General features: G+C 36.3%; 1 protein-coding gene across 1 annotated transcript in view; it reads right to left on the bottom strand.

Annotated features, from left to right (window-relative positions):
* LOC122802299 (beta-arrestin-1) overlaps window positions 1-21,315 on the bottom strand; it is a 915,058-nt gene that overhangs the window by 86,043 nt on the left and 807,700 nt on the right. Inside the window, exon 14 of the mRNA XM_044071946.1 lies at window positions 12,990-13,060. Within this exon, the coding sequence (XP_043927881.1) occupies window positions 12,990-13,060 (71 nt within the window). The remainder of the gene's footprint in view (window positions 1-12,989; window positions 13,061-21,315) is intronic.

Here is a 21,315-nt window from a genome sequence, read left to right as displayed (position 1 = left end):
CAAAGAATTTACAGTCATACTTAGATATGCTACCAGTGCATGTAATTCTGTATGAATTACACAAGGAGTCAGCTCTGTGCTCATTGCAGGTTGGCTAACATCAAACCTTTAAACAATACTAATTTCATGAACTTTAATCATACCCTGACTTAAGAATGGAGTCCACTCCCATCATAGTATTAGAAACTCAAAAGTCTTGCAGAAATTAAACTAATATTATCCATGATGTAATAAAGAAGTTTTTCTAATATTAAGTTGGACATGGAAGAGTTCCAGGTCATTATCCTGTATAATGAGCCTGAGGTGATGCTTTGTTTTATGAATACAGAGACATTGTCATTTGATGCATTCATCTAGTGTGGTGGGCCTGAATACATGGTAGGTATTAAAACCCTACACTGACAGGGTGCTCTCAGTGGCCTTGAACTTGGTCTCTATGACCATACATGTATGAAGGCATAACAGGGTAAGCATTGCCTGTGGGGAGTAAAGCTTTTTATTGTGGCCCCTAGCACTGAGCAGCAATGCCCTTATGTTTTTCAGATTTTGTTTTGTTGATTTGGAAGCTTTTGAAGACTGACATTGCCTAAAAAAAGGTACTATGGGGTGGAAAAGATTTCATCCAATATCTGAAATCCTTATAGAGATAAGTGCAAATTATCCATGTCAAAGCAGTTAGGACTGTTTATCCTCCTCTTATCATACACTAGAAGCTAAGTCAATATGCATACTCAGTCCACTTCTTTTCACAGGTCTAACACATGACTGCACAGCTATGCATCAAATAGAATCATCAAATTTGCACATGACAGCACAGTAATTGGCCTTATCAAGAAGGAAGACAAGGGGGCCTACAGGGAAGAAGTGAATCAGTTTGTCCATTGGTGCACTGACAACAGCTTAGCACTAAATTTTGGGAAAACCAAGGAAATCATCGCAGTGGAGAGAGTAAATATCACCATATTCTTAGGGGTACATATCTCGGAAGACCTAAGTTGGGGTACAAACACTTCCTACCTTATAAAAATAGCCCAACAATGTCTATACTTCCTTAGGAGACTTTGTAGAGCTATACTCCCCCCACAGTCCTACTCACCTTCTACAGAGCCACAACTGAGAGTGTACTGACAAACATCATTGTCTGGTACAGAAAATGATCTCAAGCTGATCAGACGGCACTGGATAGGATTGCTAAACAGGCCACAAAAATGATTGGCTCCAACCTTCAATCCCTAGAGGACATATATTCAAACTGATGCTATGGCAAAGTCCAAAAACTACTGAGGAATGTACACCATCTGGCTCATGGACTGTTTAAACTCCTGCCAACAAGGAAGCACTACAGAAGCATTAGATGCAGGACATCCAGATTCCATAACAGCTTCTTGCCACATGCACTCAGACTGCTGAATAACAAACCCATAGCCTAATACACTACATGGGTAAAATATTATTTGAGTGCAATATTTCATTGTTGTTTACATAAACTGTCTGAATAGCTCACTTCATATGTTTCTATTTGCACTAGGAAAACTGTGAACTGTAAGTTTATGGTATATATTAATAAAACCACAACAGGCACCCAAAGAGGCAGGAGGTAATTAAGCCACGAGCCAGCAGGTGAAAGCAACAGCAGATTTATTCACATAAACTCCACACAATACAATGCGTTTTCATCCACTATTGTGTGACATATATGTGAATAAATCTGCTGTTGCTTTCACCTACAGGCTCGTGGCTTTATTACCTCCTGCCTCTTTGGGTGCCTGCTGTGGTTTTATTGGTTCTTGGTTCTGTGGCACCCTTTCCTTGGAGTTTTGGTTTATGGTATATATTGGTCGTGGGTAAGTTTACATGTGTGCCTCTCATTTATTATAGTACAGTTTTTGAATATACTTATATTTCTATTGAGTCTATTCCTGCTGTTGTATTTGTTGTGTTTTTGATGAAATAGAGCTTTCAAATTTGTTTTACTTTATTTACTTTTTGTACCTTATTTTTTATTTTTGTTTTAATTTAATTTAAATTTTTTTATTGATTTAATCTATATTCCTTCTGTAAACTGTCATTCATACGGTTTGAGCCCGAGTATCGAAATTTCATGCAGTGATACGCACTTTTCCTCTGTGTTGACTGTATGACAATAAAGTTTACTTTGACTTTGACTATTGATATCAGTAATATTTTGTTTGCATAACAGCATCATTCTTGGAGATGGTAGAATGGTGCTCAAGGCTAAGTTTATACCTGCCTTGTGCACATGTTCTGAGAACTTCATCATGTCTCACTTCAGATAGTCCGAGGAGGCATATCTCAAGTCATTTACTTCTGCATGTACTGTAACTGTGCCATATGTACAATTGTGTGGCAAGGCCTTGAGTACATGGATGATGTTGGAACTTCTGGTACCAGTTAGGCAACTAACCATGGCTCTCTCCTTACTCAGCCTGGTGAGGGGTGCATCAATGTGTTTCCCTATGGAGTCACCTATGACTAAGAAGCTTGACTGTGTAGAGGTTTGCCTTATAGGCTTTTGATATGAGACACTGAGAGCCTTGGGTGCATGTTTCAAGATGGATGCTGCTTGAGTTGAGCATTTGTGAGGTCGCTGAGGGTACATATTTCTTAGGATACATTTAGGAGATTTTGGTAGCTTACTTTTAAGAGTCTCCATATTTGTAGTTCTATGTTTGGTCTGTATTGAGTAAACAGGTATAGCATGGTATTGTGCATTACTGGCAGTCTGTTTGCTATCTGTAGTGGTTTTATGTGAGAGCTTTGTCTCCAACATCTCAATCACACTGTGTCAGTTTGTTTAAGTAGTAAGTAATAGTCAGTAGTTAGTAAACTTGAGACAATTGCTACATTGTCTCAGGTTGTCCATTTTAACCAAGGTGGCTACCAAGATAGTTGAGAAGTTCATGTTTCCATGTCCTTTCTAATGTGGACTGAAAGGGAAGAAATGCCGAAGATGGTTGGAGTTAATAACTGGAGGTGCTATATGTCTGCCTGTCTGTTACTGGAGATAGTGCTGGTCTCAACAGAGGAACACACAACCAGTAATCAATGCTCCTTCTCTCTCCAGAAACAAAGAGAAGTACTAATACCAAACTGCTTCCCAAGCAATGATAATCCGGGGGTTGTTGGATTAAGCACACTTGCTGTAGCCTTATCTTGGTAGTAGACACCCTGGATGGAACCTACAGCAACTGGCCACAACTGAAAGCAAAGCTACACAAAGGCCCTAAAGATGTTCTCACCAAAACTGCAACCAAATCACTCAGTGGAGTCACGTACACACTGCCCAATCAGAGACCAGCATGAAATGAGTGTCCCTCTGCTCATCTCACCATGAAGAAAGCTGTAACCGTCTAAACTACCAATCTAGCACCCTACATAAGAGATGCCAGCAAAAACCTACTCATCAAATCACAGAAAGTCAAAGGCAGATGGAAAGAGTACTTCCAGCAACTTCTGAATGAAGGAAACCCAAAGAAATTGTACTGCCAAAGACACAGCCAATGATGAAAGAGGAAGAAGAGCCCACCCTAAAAAACGTAAGAACAGCACTAAGGAAAATTAAGTCAGGGAAAGTTGCAGGCACAAATGAGGTCATAGCAGCATGATTAAGACATTGGGTGACTTAGGGGAGAAATGGCTACAGACGGTGCTCAAAGAGGCATGGAGAGAAAGACATAACCCAGTTAACTGCAAAATAAGCATTCTAGAGCCTGTGTACAAGAAGAAAGGGGACATTAACAACTCTGTGCAGTACAGAGGTTTTCAGTGCACAAGAACAAAGGGGACATTAACAACTGTGGGCTGTACAGAGGTTATCAAACTCCTGTCACACTGCATAAACGTTTTGGAAAGGGTAACTGATACATGAATACAGAGTGTAGTAGAAAGTAAAAATGGGGATGAGCCATTCAAACTCAGATCAGGATGCAGCATGACTGACTCAATGGTTGCAGTGAGACAGATTGTGCAGCTGAAGATGGAGATGAGGAAAGAGTCCAACTGGACATTCCTTGACTTGGAGGCAACATATCACAAGGTCTCAATAAAGCTGACTTGTCAAACCTGTGATGGACTGATATCACAGAAACACTAATAGAATTAGTGCAGGTGATGTACAAGGATCCAGTGACACAAGTATAAACAGTATTCAGACTCATAAAGGGGTTCCCATTGGGAGTGGGTATGCATCAGGGTTCATCTCAGCACACTGATGTTCATACTGGTGATGAACTACATTGGCAAGCAGGTTGGAAGGGACATATCAACAAAGCTGCTATATCAGACACATTGGCATTACAAGCAGGCATTTAACAGGACTTTTGACAAATGATAGGGGAATAGAATGCACAACTGAAGGCAAATAAGATGAAACTGAATACAGACAAGATAGTTGCCAGGGGTTCTTTCCTAGTTTTAGTCCCCTAGCTTCCTCTAACTCAATTCCAATTCCCCAACTCAGCACTAACTATATAGAGGCTCATTACAGCCACCCCTTTCTAGAAATGTAGCCCTGGATTTATGTCTGACATGTTCCTTTTTTGGTCATCACTTTAAAGAAAAAGATTTTCACAAATCGATGAGGCCATCTTGATTTCATTTTGAACGTATTTATATAATAGCTTGTTTTTACAGAAATTGTTGTTCTCACTTGTCTCAAATTGGTTGAAATTTAATAACCAGTTCTGACGAAGGGTATCTCCTGAAAGCGACGCACATCTTGGTGATACTCATAAGTGGTTACTCATTAATAGCGTTTTTACTCAGGTAGATTGTTTTGTAAGCAAGAGAATTTATTCTAATATGGATGTACAAAAAACTAATCTGGTCGTTCTAACTTTACCCTACCCACATGCATTCAAAGGCATGCCCACTATTACATCATGGGCAACACATTAAAGGTCGACTACCCTGATCTGTCCATCTGCTACCAATTGGATCCCTGCCTCGGACACACCTTCTTTTGATTCGGTACATTGAGAGTCTGTAACTATTTTCCTCAGTTCACTAAGCAGCACTTAATTGCTTCACCAATAAATAAAAGGACTTTAACTGAGAAAGTGTACTGAGGTTTTCTTTCTGTGAAGACTGTGCTTAGTGATAATTCATTTTAACCTTAAGAGTTTGGAAGTCTGCAGCTTTCCTACTGAGTCAAGGCTGGTTAACACCCGGGATGATATACTGAGATTTGACAGGTCTATATTGAAAGCACGAAAGCTCTGAAGAATGAATAGATATATATCAACACATAATGAGCGATGTATTAAAATAGCGAAACACGTATTTAGCAAAAAAAAAAAAAAACATTGGCTATGTTTATTTAGCCAACAGTGCAATCCAGGTGTGCTTTAAATTAACTAAAGAAAAGTAAAACAACACTGTTTTGAAAGGTATCATAGTTGCCCAAACACAATCTTAGTAACATTTGATGTAGCCACACAGGGATAAGGAAATATATCCTTTTCCCCATTGTACTGCAATCTCAGAATTGGTATATTTAAGTAGGGGGGGTTGGGGGGTTCAGGGGGGCTTGCCCCCCTGCAAAACTGTGTTATTTAATTTTCTTTAGTTAATTATAGCACACCTGGATTGCGCTGTTGGCTAAATATACATGTTTGGTGTTTTCATTTTCGGTAAATACGTGTTTCGCTATTTTTATACATCGCTCTTTATGTGTCGATGTATATGTCTTCGCTGATGAAAGGTTTCTTGTTTATAATATAGGCCCGGTTTGACTTGCCCAATTTAAGCTACAGTGGATACCAGAGGATTTAACTCCTAACTGGTTTACCTCCTCAGCTAAAACTTGTGGTGGCTCAGTGCCCCCACACTGAATATTTGTCTGTTCTGATTATTGTCAAGGCAAGTATCAACATTAGGAGGTGGAATTATACCCTAGCATTTCCTACCACCTGAGCTACATGACAAGTGAGTAGTTTTGTCTTTTTATTGTTTTTTTATTTATTTTTAAATTGGGGAAATCAGAAGAAAAGTGAGATAGACAGGAAAACAGTGGAACAGTTTAACAGTTTCAAGTAGTTTTGAGGAGTGGCTGAGGAGAAAGAAAGTCTGACTGAGGAAGTGAAAGCTAGAATCAGTGGGTTTGTAGCCAACTGGCACACAGAATCAGGGGTATTATGTGACAGAAAAACACCAAAGAAGCTAAAAAATAAGGTGTGCAAAACAATATTGCAAACAGTATTTCTGTATGGTACAGAAACCTGGTAAATGAAGGCAGTGCAACTGAGGAAACTGGAGATGATGGAAATGAAATGTCTGAGATGGGTGGTAGGATCCACACTGTGGGAAAAAGAAATGAGGACATCAGAGCAGAAGCCATGTCTCCAATTGTTAAAAAGGTTAAAGATAACAGAATATGGTGGTTTGGACACATATAAAGGAACTCAGCAGCTGATCTGGTGAAAAAGACAGGAGAGAGACAGGAAGAAGGCAAGAAGAAATGCTGATGCTCAATGAAAAGAGATCTGTGATAGTCAGGCATGGGTGTCAAAGAAAGGTGAGTGGCATTGAAATGAGAGAGATAGTGACATTGGACACAATACTCTGACACCATGTAGAAAATGGGAAAAGGGAATTGCTGATGATGATGGCCATGTTTTCACCTTCTTGCATCCCTACTCATTCCCTGCAGTGATTTGTCTCTGAACACAACTTATAACTGTCTTCTTCACTGGTCAGATGATGACCATTTATTTACACCTCAATCTGTATGATGTTTTGAGGCTGAAAGATAATTTATGCATTAGTCAATCTTCTTCTAGATTATATAAAAAAACTACTGGACATCTTAAAAGAGCATAACATAAACAATGAAGAGCGGATATAAAATTACACAAAATAAGCTGCAAAATCTGGTTGTACTAGAAAGACTAATGTCCTTCTTCTGGTTATTAAATATGTGCACATGTATGGAGGAAACCCCTAGCTCTAGCAGGAGCACTTTTACACTAATCTGAATGGTGTGGACAGACCAGGATGGGGGCACAGGGTTGTGTTGGGGGGGCACCGTGGAGACCTTTTGTCTAAGGCACCAGTTAACCAAATGCTGGTTCTGCTAACAATGTTAACCCATGTTACAGATTTCATGAAAAAGATACAAAGCCTTCAATAACAGTTAGCATTCTGTGAAGAAAATGGTCAAATGGTCATTTTAAAATAAGCTCATACTATCCATGCAGGTTAGGAGACCATCGAGAGCCTAGCTAAATTTCCTGGTTGCTCAATAAAGCCATGTCTGGTTAAGTGACATGCTCAGTGTCACACAGTAGGCAAATGGAGACTGAGATAATCAAGCCTTGGACCAATGAAAGCAGTTCAGTAAGATCACAGAGCTTTCATCCTCTGCACTGTCAATAAAGAAGGGGCCAAGGGTGGTACATTTCAAGCCCCAGTATTTAATGAGGTACTGCTTTTTGCAGAGTTGGCACCAGAAACTTTTAGTTGTTCTCCTCCCTTTGGTATGTGCATATGACTATGTTATTAGGAGGAGCAGATTACAGATCCACACTTTTATTTTCTCACTTTTGAGAAACTGTTACCCCCCCCCCCATATACACACACATGCACACACATAATAAAATAGCATTTTTTAATGTCTGAGATTTTCTTCAGAAACAAAGATATGTATAACTAGTTAAACTTGGTAAATGGACACATCTGAAGACTGAACATTTTTGTAAATGAATAACTTGTAGCCACAACTGCTAATATATGCTGACTACCATATTTCTGTGAATAAAAATAAATAAATTTACATAGTACTTTTAGGATACAATTTCTGCAAGTATGATAGAACTGTAATGTATAAATAAATCACCAAAATGCATTAAATGGTATTACTGAATGATATAAATACCCCCTGTTGTAGAAGGAAGCAGTCCACAAAAATCACAAAAAGTGATTGGCCAAAGAAGAGCCATACAGACAATCAAGTGGACTACTGAGGATAAAAAAGAAATTATGTATTGTTACTATTATGTAAAAAGCCCAGAATTTCCAGATACAAGCTATACAAAATAATTAAGAGAGAAATTAGAGGAAAGAAAAATACTTCCGCAGGAAAAACTGTCAGAAGCTTCAAATAAAAAATTTGCATTCATTAATACAACAAATTTTTGAAGAACAGTATATACATCAAGAAACTTTGATCTGTTTGGAAAAAGAAGCATCAGAGGATGTGCGAAAATGTAAACAACAAAACCTAGAGATATTTGAAAAATATAAAAAAGAAATATAGACATGGGAAAGAAAGAGATTTGATATGGTGCAATATTTATGCAAAGGAGAAAGCCAAGTTAATTAATATAGAGAAGGCAGTTTCAAAGATATTCGAAGAGAAATACAGGCAAAGGCATCCAGATATGGAAAATTTCACAATAAAAAATGAATATCACAAATCTGTAATGTAGAAAAGAAGATTAGCAAAGCAGAAGTTAAAGAAATAGAAGTTGAAGTTATGGAGTGCCTGCAAAGTGACTGATTTAATGTAGAAGGTCTAACACAGACTAGATCACAGCATGCTGGACTGAGTCCCCAGAATAAGGAAAAGCAAGAAGATCAGGAGACGTGTGAAGAAGAAATATGGACATGGGAAAGGAAAAGAGATTTAATATGGTGTAATATTTATGCAAAGGAGAAAGCAAAACTAACCAATACAAAAAGAGCAGCACCAAAGATATTTGAAGAGAAATGCAGGCAAAGGAATCCAGATATGGAAAACTTTACAACAGAGAAAATAAGAAGACTAAGAGGAAAAGTAGAAAAAGAGATTAGTAATGGAGAAGTCAAAGAAATAGAAATTGAGTTTATGGAGCAGCTGCAAAGAGAAGGATTCAGTGTAGAAAATAAAATGCAGAAAGCACCACAACAGGATAGAGCAATGGATATCCAAATTAAGGGGAAACCAGTGGAACAGGAAGCAATTGATCAGGTGCCATATCAAGATATTTTGGAGCCTTCAACAGGAAACCATTATAAGCTAGACAGCAAGGAAAGTAACAGAAAACTGGAAACTCTGATGCAGTCAATGTTGAGGAGTGATAGGCCAGTGAGTTCCACATGACAGAGCAACAGATGACACAGGATGAAATTGAAGAGAATGTGCCACAGGAAGATGCTATAGAACTTTCTATATAGAATGCCCACAGTAAATGGAAAACAAGGGATATGCCCTTAGTTTGGAAGAAAATGAGCTAAGAGAAGAGTTGCTTGATGTAATGGACATGGATATATATATTAAGATCAATGAGAGAAATAGACTGCAGAAGGTCAATAAAACCCAAAAAGTAAGAAGTCTGATAAAACAAATCAATGCAATAATTAGGACTGTCCATAGAGATCCATGTGATATAACAGAAGTTAACAGGATATAGTACTGTGCAGCTAAATTAATAACTGATAAAGTTCTTCCACAAGATCACAGGGTAGTGAGGGAAAGGAAGGGGAGAAATCAAATACCATCATGGAATTATTGAAAAGTGAAAGCGATAAAGCAATTAAGACAAATAGTGTTACTGTTAGAAGATTATAGAAGAGGGAATAGATCAACAAAAATCCTAAGAAAGATAGATGTGATTAAAGCAATGCACAGGATTAGAACAGACCAGGATCCATCATGCACTATCTCAAATAACTAAAAGTTTCAGCACAGATGGAAAAACTTAGAAGATACTCAGATAAATATAAGGGAAAAGTACAAAATAAGCAATTTATTGATTGCCAAAACCGTTTTATAGAGAATTGGGAAATAAGGCAAAAGGAATTGAAAGACCGCCAAAAAAAGAGGAAGTAGATACATTTTAGAAAAGTATCTATGAAGATCCTGTGGAACATAAAAAGATGCTAAATCGGTAGAAAAAGTAAAAGAAATAATTAGACATTTAAAGGTACAGGATATGAAATGTGATGAAATAACAGCCAGAGAGACTGAAAGAAAGTTAAGAAAAGCCTCTAACTGGAAAACCCCAGGCCCAGATGCAGTACCTAATTTTTCATTAAAAGTATTAACATCTTTGCACGAGGATTTAGCCACGAGTAAGAGCTATTTATATGCGCACCCCGAACAGACACCACACTAGCTAACAACAGGCAAAACAATGCTCTTACTTAAGAGTGAACCTGCAAGCTACCCTAAAAATTATAGATCAATAACTTGCCTTCTGACGACATATAAACTATACATGGGAATTGATGCCAACAGAGTTTACAGTCATTTAGAACAAAAGGGCAATAAACAAAAGTCATATGGAACAAAGGATCATTTGTTGTTAAATAAAGTTATAGTAGAGAACTGTAAAAAGGGGAAGAATCTAAGTATGGCATGGATTGACTACAAAAAAGCATTTGATAGTATCCCACATTAATGGATGAAAGAGTGCATAAAAATATATAAGATACACCCTACACTGATTGACTACATTATAGTAACAATGAAACAATGGTAGACCACTTTGCAATTAAGCCATGATAAAGGACAGATAATTATCCCAGGGATAAAAATTCAATGGGGGATATTCCAGGGTGACTCTAGGTCACCGTTGCTATTCTGCCTTGCAATTAATCCATTAAGCTGTTTATTTAAAATCTTAGGCCATGGCTACAATTTGGCTCATAGAAAGCAACAAAGTCTAATCACTTCTCATCATCTTTTTGTCGATGATTTAAAAATGTATAGCTCATCAGATGAGGAACTGAAAGCGCAGCTGCAGGATGTCAAAACTTTATCAGATGATATTAGAATGCCATTTTGTTTTGATAAATGTGCAAAATCAACCTTTAAAGCAGAAAACTGCAACACCAGGAAAACATCAGTTTGGGACAAGAATGTGATATAAAAGAACTTGAGCAAGAGGGACTGTATAAATACTTGGGAATTGATGAATGATCAGCAATAAAACATGAACAAATGTGAATAAAACTCAGTAAGGAATACTTTAGAAGACTTAAATTAATCCTGAGAACAGCACTAACTTCTAGGAGCAAGATCTAAGCTATAAATCAGTTTGCTCTTCCTGTCCTACCATACAGTTTTGGAGTGATTGACTGGCCCCAAAACGTGTTGGATAGATTAGATATTAAAACAAGAAGGATGCTTCATGCTCACCAGATGATTTATAAAAATCAGTGTATACCAAGATTATATATTCCCCATTCCGAAGGAGGGATGGGCCTCCTTGAAATTGATTACATGTATAGATCTGCAGTCGTGGACTCCACACATATCTACTGACCTCACAAGATCCAAATGTAGTGAAAGTTTTGAAACATGAGGAGAATAAACCTAAGATGACTTCTCTGCTTAATTTAGCAGAAGCATATCAACATCAAGCAGGAATGGAAATCAAACCAGAAGTAGATAAAAACAGGTAGCAACTAAATGTGCCAAGGTGAAGGACTAGATGAGAAGGCAAGAAATGTGGAAAAAACATATAGTTGCAAGTATAGAAAACTTCTGGAAGAGCCTCATGTTGATCAAGAATGACTGTAGGAATGGTTAAGGAGAGGCAAACTCAAACCTCAAAATGAAAGATTAATATTGGCAGCCCAAGATAGTGGGTTACGTACATGCTTTTTTACAAAGTCCATTGAACATGTGGGAGAAACAGACAAATGTAGGTTTTGTAAAACCGAATTGGAAACAGTCACACACCTTGTTTCTGGATGAGACACACTAATGGCAGAAGGACTGTATACTGAAAGGCATAATAATGTGGTGAGACTGTTGCACTGGGGAGTGGGGATTGTGCAAACATTATGGTATCGAAGTAGCTGAAAAACACTGGAGACATGAACCACAAAGCATCATAGAAAATGATGAAGTTTATATCACATGGGATCACCCATTACCAACAGTTCAAAAGACAGATGCTAGAAAACTGGATATAGTGGTCCAAGAAAAGAAGACAGAAGTAGCATTGATCATAGAAATCACCATACCCAGTGACTACAGTGTCTTGTGTACAGAGAGACACAAAGTTATAAAATACCAGGATCTGCAGGCAGAAATGAGAGCAATGTGGAAGAAAGATGACCAGACATTTCCAATAGTAGTAGGAGCAACGGGTTTTATAAAAAGATTTTACAATCATACTTAGATATGTTACCAATCCATGTAACTCCATACAAATTGCAGAAGGAGTCATTACTGGGCACATTGTGGGTGCTCCAAAGAGTACTTTTGGCTGACATCAAATATTGAAACTATACTCATTTCATGAACTTTAATCGTACTTTGACTTAGGAATGGGGTCCATTCCCGTCATGGTATTAGAAACCCAAAAGACTTGGAGAAATTAAATTGGCAAATGGAGGCTGAGATAATCAAGCCTTGTACCAGTGAAAGTAGTTCAGTAAGATCACAGAGCTTTCATCCTCTGCACTAACTATCAATAAAGAAGGGGCCAAGGGTGGGCCATGACAAGCCACAGTATTTATGAGGTGCTACTTTTTGCAGAGTTGGCATCAGAAACTTTTAGTTGTTCTCCTCCCTTTGGTATGTGCATATGACTATTTTATTAGGAGGAGCAGATTACAGATCCACACTTTTATTTTCTCACTTTTGAGAAACTGTTACCACCCACACACAAATACACACATACACACACATAATAAAATAGCATTTCTTTTGATGTTTGAGTTTTTCTTCAGAAACAAAGATATGTATAATTAGTTAAACTTGGAAAATGGATACATCTGAAGATGAACATTTTTGTAAATGAATAACTTGTAGCCACAACTGCTAATATATGGTGACTACCACATTTCTGTGAATAAAAATACATACACTTACATAGTACTTTTATGATACAAGTTCTGCGTATATGATAGAACTTTAATTATAAATAAATCATCACAATACATTAAATGGTATTACTGAATGATATAAATACCAAATTGTAGTGGTAAGACAGCCTATTTCACACACATGCATTTTAACAATCACAGTGACTTACCGTCTCTGTAGAGGGGTTCTTCTTTGGGTTTTGGATGCATTAATGTAAACGGGAGCTCAACAGCAACATCACTGTAAATATAAAGCACACTCTCAGGAGCATAAGGAAAAGAAGTTTATAAATATAAGCATGCATCTGAAAATTTCAAATTTTGGTCTATGACACCCACTTCTTAGATAAACTCTTAATTTAGTTTATTTATTTATTTATTTTGTATAAGCAATGTAATACTGCTCCTGGCATTATAAAATACTGACTTCATAAGCTCCATTATATTTAAACTTGGGGATTCCCAGTGAAAAAGGGGAGAAGACAAATCAAGAATATTGTACCAAATCTTACATCATCAAAAAATGTCTTATGACATTAACTCTTAAAACAAGCAGGTACAAAGAGAAACAAAGTTAACATACATAATGAGAATGACTCCACCCCCTAATCCCTGGTATAAGGCAGACCAATAATCTCCTGCTGGCAGGTTTTGACTCTTGCACAGATGGAATATAGTTGCTCTTTACCCCACTATTAAACCAAAACATTATGTTAGCTGTTAAAAACAAATAATTTTAGCACTACCTCTTATATATACTTGATTTTACATAACAAAATATATAATTATATCAATACAGATGTCAAGAACAAACAGACATGATACATTTGAAAGGAGAGATTAAAATGTACAAGATGAAAAATGTCATACATTATAACACAGCAGGTGAATTATTCATTTGCATTTTCCAATAAGAATAGAAAATAGAGAAAGGAATGTTCAATTCATGGCTTGTATTTATTTATTTATTTTACATTTGTTTACCAGTAAAGTCCGACTGGACACAGGCCCTTTTTCAGTGGCGGCATGGGGAGAAAAGCTCCAGCAATAAGAAATACAATCATTGTAAAAGTTACAGTAATAATACAAGGAAACTACAATAGAATTCACAATCAGCAAAAGTATAATGTTGGACAATACAGTTCTTTAGAGGTTACAGTAAGATAAGATGTTTTACAATATTATATACATTTAAATAATGAGGAAATGCAAGTTACAAAAAGAAATGAGTGTATTGAATGGAGTAAAATAGTACCCAATGGGCAAGATGTGGTTAAATATACTGAGGTTAGAGTTATCCAGGAAAGTTGCAAGAACAGAGCCAGGTGTCTAATAAGTGAATAGTTAAGAGATTTTTAAATTGTACTGTGGAGCAGATAGAGGTAATAAGGATTGGCAGTTTATTACAAATTTTAGGAATTATGTTTGGGAAGAGAGATTCCACAGATGAATTATTAGCTTTGGTGGTTTCTAAAAGGAGTTTACTACTGGAACGGAGGGCACTAGAAGATGTGTATGGCTATATAGGATTTTGGATAGCAGGAATTTTATCTGGTTGATGTAGGATTTTGTGGGCAAAGGTTAATTGTTTGTAGTGTAGCAGTAGAGGAAGTTCTAGCCATTTTAGTTGTTCACAGGCTGTACAGTGATGTGACCTGTATGTGGCATCTGTTGCAAATTTGGCAATTTTATTGTAAAAAGATTCCAGCTTGGTAAAATCAGTTTTGCGGGGGTTGGTTAGTATTAGGGAGGCATATAGGAGAGTTGACAGGAGGTGTGTGCGGGCGATGGTAGCTTTTGTGTTTCTAGTTAAAAATTGTTTGTTTCTATAAAGAAGACTTAGTTTCTTGTGGACCTTCTTAATGGTTTGAGCAATATGAATGTCAAATTTCAGATTATTTTCTATTTTAACACCTAACAGTTTAGTGTGTGTTATTGGGGTGATAATAGTTTTGTTTTTGGACTCTATGTTGAAAGTTAGGAGAGAGGAGTATATTCTGGAATAGAAGAGAAGGAGCTTAGTTTTATTGGGGTTTAGAATCAGTTGGGAATTGGTGAGCCATGTTTCTACAGATAGAAATGAATCTTGGGTTATGGTTTGGAGGTCTTGTAGAGAGGAGGCTGTGCATATTAAAGCTGAGTTGTCAGCGTACTGTACCACAGAGGCATGAGGAGTAGAGGTGTGGAGTTGATTGGTGAATAGGGAGAAAAGTAGAGGCCCAAGTATGGAGCCTTGTGGGACCCCTAACACAACTGGGAGAAGATTGGAGAGATGGTGTTGCCACTGTACGGCCTGCTGACATCCTGAGAGGTAGCTTTGGAACCAGGTAGTAGAAGAGCTACTAAGGTTTAGGGAGAAAAGAATATTGATGAGTTTATTGTGATTTACCACATCGAAGGTTTTGGACAAGTCTAAATACATGGGAGATACAAATTGTACTTGATTTCTAAAGTGATTCACTGTATTAGTAAAGGACATTAGGCTGTGGTGGTACTGTGATGGGGGGCTGTCAGAAAAATATGTATAAATGTGTGTATTAGTAATATGCTTAGTGCATTTAGAGCTTGAAAAGGGTTAACACATTTATTCTATTTCATACTGCATAAATCTGTACAAACTGCAGATGCTTTCTGACCTTGTATTGTTAGCTAAAATCTTGCTTGTGTCTTGTAAATTTACTGAGAAGCAGATGATTCCTGCTTATGTTAGGAAAATAATGAATAGAACAATACTACTTGTATGAAGCTTAGACAAGAAGTTCTGTTTGTGCTGTGAGAAAATACACAGCTGTAGAAGCCATAGATAATTAGGACAAAGCCTCTTTGAAAATATGAACTGCAATCAGCATTTGCTTGTATCTGCATTAGAAGAGTACCTTGAAATGTAACACTGTACAATGGAAGCTTGTAAACGAATTGGTACCCACCAAGGCCAGGTTGTTTTTCTCAAAAGTTTCTCACAAATCTAGTCATGTCATCAGAAAATCTGAGTAACATCTGCTGTAGAACAATACTGAAATTTGTGTTTGATTACATCAGCCATAAAAGGCCATGTCTTGTAAAATAGTATAAGAATGAGCATACTTCTTGTTAGTAGTTAGATAAATCCTTGTATTTGCATGTTTTTGTCTCCTTACGGCAAGTAAATAAATATACCTTAACTGAACCTTACGTGTACTGGTCTTTGAAGTTTTTTCCTTTGACAGGGGTGAAAACCATGTTGTGTGTTTGATAGTAGTTTATGTGTGTGAAGGTAGTCCATCAGTTGGGTATGGATGATTCTCTCTAGGATTCTAGATAAGGGTGATAGGATGGCAATTGGATGATAATTAGTAAATTCGGTAAAATAACCTCCTTTGTGTAAAGGTATAATGTGAGAGATCTTTCAGATAACAGGTAGTATGCCTTCAGATATTGATCTGTTAATGAGTATGGCTACTGGTTATGCTATTCCTTCTGCTGCAATTTGCAGAAAGTCAGCTGGGAGGATATCTGCGGCTAGTGTGGTTGGTTTTAGTTTCTTCAGTAATTTTTTTATGGTGTCTACAGACACAGGTTGCAATGTAAATTGGTTGGGGCTATTTTGGAAGGAGTTGCTGTGTTGGGGTGCTACAGGGACAGAGATGTTGGAGATGTTTAGAGAATTAGCAAAGATTAGGATAGTTTTTGTAAAGTATATATTAAATTGAGGTTGGTGTGGGGGTAGCTAATTTACCTAATGGAAGTATATTATTAACTGTGGCCCAGAACGTTTGAGGGTTATTCTGGTGTTTTTTCCGAATATTATGGTAGTAATTGATTGTGTCCTGTTTTACAAGTTTCTTAGACTTGTTTCACAGTTCTAAGAATGTTTGTTTTTCCAGTGCTGTGGGGCGACAAGAAAATCAATCCATTTACAACAGAGAGAGAGGAACAATAAGTAACTGCTAAGGGGGAGATTACAGCTTAATGGATAGTAGCACAAATGCTGGGTAACATGAATGCTTACATTTATAGATAGCAATGAGGAAGAAATGAGTATGAAGTTATGCTTAGTGACAAATATATGTATCTATTAAGAGGTTGCAGAGTAAAGAGTGTGAATGTGGAGGGGAGAGGTTGCATTCTGATGATATGCAGTTGCCTGATACTACAAAGTTTAAAATTAACAGAAGGGTATACAGATAGGAAAAAAAATCAGGATGTACAAGTTTTTAAAACACTGTGAAGATTGCGGTTAGCTTTTTGAAGGACTTTTAGACGGTCGGGTAGTGTGCGAGGGTGAAGGGAAAGAGCAGAGCAGTTACAAGTTTTTTAAAACACTATGGAGATTGCAGTTAGCATTTTGAAGGTCTTTCAGAAGGTCTGGCAGTGTGCAGCAGTGCAAATGGAAACAGCAGAGCAGTTACCTCGTTAAGTTAAGTTAATAGCGGGTCTAGACATCACCAGAAGCAGAGATCTGCATGTGTGTTCTAGCAGGGTGAATGCAAAAAGAAAAAGTTCACTTGTTAAAGAAATAATGTGATAATTATTGCAAATGTATTTTACACAAAAAAACCTAAACTTAATGAGGTGAAAAGAAATCACTTGAAGTGTAGAAGTGTTCTGAGAAATGTCAAACACAGCCCTAGGGTGATAAAATTTAATAGACATTTGCTTCCAGTACCACTGTTAATAAGAAACAATTCTTGATGAATCTTTGTTTCCTGTTTAGGTAATACCATTGAAAACTGGCATTTGATAATGTCAGCCACATCTTGTGAAGTACATAAATATGAAGCATGTACTGCCAGGCATTTATATTCTTAAATATTTATTTTATTTTAAACAATGTTCGGTACTAATCAAAACTGTGAGGAATAGGCCTGCCACTCAAACAGTGAATGTTATTAAGCTTAAGGTAAAGATAGGCTTTTAAATATGTACAATGTTCTCATCAGTTCAAAAGGAATAATTGATGCGTTAATTTATTAACTAGTTAAACAGAATGATTCAAGATTAACCAGTCATGCACTTTCATCCATGACCTTGACCAAAAGAAACTAACAGGAAAAAAAATGTAAGCATGTAACATTACAAAGGAAATGCTTATGTCAAAGTTTACAATATAGTGCAGGTAAATAGATTGCCACAGAGAATAAGAAATTCAGTAATTTAATAAACATAAGGTGAAAAATAAAAATTTAGGCAAACTACTTGTAGAGATAGCACCTTTTGCCTGTAGCATATAACTTGATATACCAAGGAAGGTGTGAATGATGCTTTTAAAATGCAAAGCAGAGTTGTCTGTAATTTAAAGTCAGAACCATAGCTAGCTTATCTGGTACTCTGTAACACCATCGCATTGTGGAACAAAGTTAAATCAAACGTTTAAATCCTTAAATTTGTTAGTACTTTGGATGTAGTAGAATGTGTAGGGTATGTGGCCTGTGTGTCTACAGTGTCAATACCCTTTCCTCACAACCAGCAAGTTCTCTGCCACACCATTACATGCAGCACTCAGGATGTTTTCTACCACTGGAGGAACTTCACTGCCAGGAGATCTCATATTACTCATAATGCAGCATAGTTGGTATGCAAAGGTTTCTATTACCAGTGATGAGCTTTGCAATAGCAATAATGGTGTAGCAGAGGACTTACCAATTGGTTGAATTTTGTTCTATAATTTGATGATACTAGTAGTGATAGTAATAATACAACTGTCACACAACTTACACTTCTTGAGTCTAAACTTAACAAAGTATTACTCTCTATTGCATGATAATTATTTTTTAAGAGAAAGTACAGGCAACAGGAGAGTGCCAAAAGACCTCAGAATTTGGAAATTTCCAAATAGAATTCATACATTTTCCAGACTCTAAAGTTAGTTAATTGATTTACTTCATATGGTTTAGAAGTGGTGTCTCTTCTTATCAGACACAACACTGAGAAGTTGAAGAGTTTAATAAAAGAAAGCAAGTAAATGAATGTCTGTTACAAAAGACTTGGTGTTTATGTAACATCAAATGCAGTATAACAACAGTCTTCTAAGTTTGACAATACATGCAAAACTATTTATGAAAATAAATCTATAAAACCGAAAAAAGGCAAATTTAAGTACAATGAAAATCATGCATATTCTAATCGAAATAAAAAAGTCACAATTTTTGTGGTAATTCAAAAGTCCTGGCAACATCTGTTTAAGGAAGTCCCAAATCCTTACCAATTGGTCAAATCAATGCCAAAACAACTCAACAGGGAACCACTGGTCATGATGACCTCCCTGTTTTCAACATCACAAAAGGAGACACACTTTGATTACAGAACAGAACCATGGATTACAACAGCAACTGACACAACCAAAAGTGAAAATGATTTCCAGTGTTGATTTTAATATTTTCAACTATAGTAATTTTTTGGTGGAACCAATACATATTGGGATACTCAATAGAAATGTTTTCCTTTACCTTGTGTGCTAAGGTGGATATTGCTTTGACTGTCATTGACTTCAAGATTTATGCATGTAAGTTGAACCTTCAGTTAATTTTTAATAACTGGACCATTGAATATAACAATAAAACTGCACTCACAAATTTAGCTGTTAAAACTAACCCATGCATCCTAACATTGGCATGTACAAAACATTATGTGAAATAAGCATTAGAAAATTTTGCAATAGAAAAAATAAAGGTGTATTTCAGAATTTATCTTTAGCTGAATGCACAGCCCTTTCTGATATACCTAAGAACAGAAACATCAGACTGATGAAACCAGGCAAGGGCAGGGGACCAGTGATTATGAATTCATTAGATTACTCAGTGAAAATGCTTAGCATGCTGAATGACAACAGTTTCTACTCCAGTTTATCCAAGAACAAATATGCATAGATTATGAAAAAATACATTTGATTCTTAAAGATTTATTGTTACAACAAATAACCACATAAAATCTATATCAGTCTTTTATGTGCATTACCCAGTTGTGCTTACAACATATGGTATTCCTAGGACACACATTGACCTGAATAATCCACTTCTGTAGCCCATAGTCTCTGCACGTAGTTTTATCACATAACAACTTGTTACTTTTGTTGATTATAAATTTAAGAATATTTGGGGTAAATATCCTCAGATAGTAATGGATGTGTGGCATTTTTTGGCATCCCTTTCCAAGGTGGAATATTCAGACAACTTATTGTTAGTTACAGCTGACATCAAAAGTTTGTATATTATTCCTCAAAATACAAGGATGGAGTAGTTTACATATTCTGTGGCAAAACAAGCAGTACTGAATACAACAAATGCCAGGCTTATAAAATTTTTTATGCACATGACACTGAGGAACAACTTCTTTTTCGAAGCTGAATATTTTTGACATGCTAACTTTATTTGCTGATTTGGATTGCTATGGCTGATTACATGATTGAGTTTTATTTTTTAAAGTGAGGTTGAGAATGTTTTTAACAGTTTTGATAAAGTCCTTTGTTGCTGTGGGATGAAAGCTCTCAACTGTTTTTGGAATAAAACACATTTTCTTGAGATGACAAGTGGAGGAGTTTCTTTTCGTTCTTGGGCAAATAATATGCCTCCTAAAGGAAAGCTCACTTGACTGCTGAACAAGTCTGTAAGATTTTGTCACTATGCAGTATGAAATATTTGAGAAGGCATTCACTAAAGTATTAAGAATATCCAATTGAATGATTTATGCTTTTAAAGAAATCTTAGTATCCCGAATGTTAAGAAAATGGTCTTTGTTCAGCATTGTGGTTTGCTTTGTATGGTAAGCAGAATGTTGGGCTATATTTAGGGAATCTGTGAATCCAGACATATTGTAATAACTCCTGGTCATAACATGCATTCAAAATTATATACAGAAAAAAAAAAAAGTAATCTCCGTGGTATCCCCAAAGTCTCATAACAACCCACTAAACAAGTATAGTGGGTCCAAAAACAAAACAGTGTAAGAAACGTCTGTGTGGAAAATGTTCAGTCCATATATCTCTAGTTAATCACTGTATATTAATAAGATCAGACAATAGTTGTAGAAGTAGCGAACTTAAACTCGTCTTATGACAAAAAAATATATGTGTGTGTGTATATATATATATATATATATATATATATATGTGTGTGTGTGTGTATATATATATATATATATATATATATATATATATATATATAATTGTACAGAATTACTAAGTATTCAAAAGTAATCTAAGCAAGGCAGGCAGTCTGTTTCCAGTTGAAAATCCTTTATTAAGTAGACAGACAAGTGATCCAAGTAAAACAAAAATAGAGTAATAGTTTCCTCACAAGCTTTATATATATATATATATATATATATATATATATATATATATATATATATATATAAATATACTTTTTATCAGGCAAGGGAGTGGTTTATTGTGCTGTAAAACAAAGTGTTATTGGTGCACATGTTAAATTTACATCCCTTCCCCATCAATGTGACATTCGAGCTGGTCCTGCCCTACTTAGTAGCTATCATAATAATATAACCCTTATGTACTTTAAATAA

This window comes from Protopterus annectens, chromosome 5.part0, assembly GCF_019279795.1.
Source record: "Protopterus annectens isolate FY-2018-M chromosome 5.part0, PAN1.0, whole genome shotgun sequence".
In the NCBI taxonomy this organism is placed as follows: domain Eukaryota; kingdom Metazoa; phylum Chordata; order Ceratodontiformes; family Protopteridae; genus Protopterus; species Protopterus annectens.
Note: the sequence above shows the minus strand (reverse complement) of the source record. Positions and strands in the feature narration are given on the sequence as shown.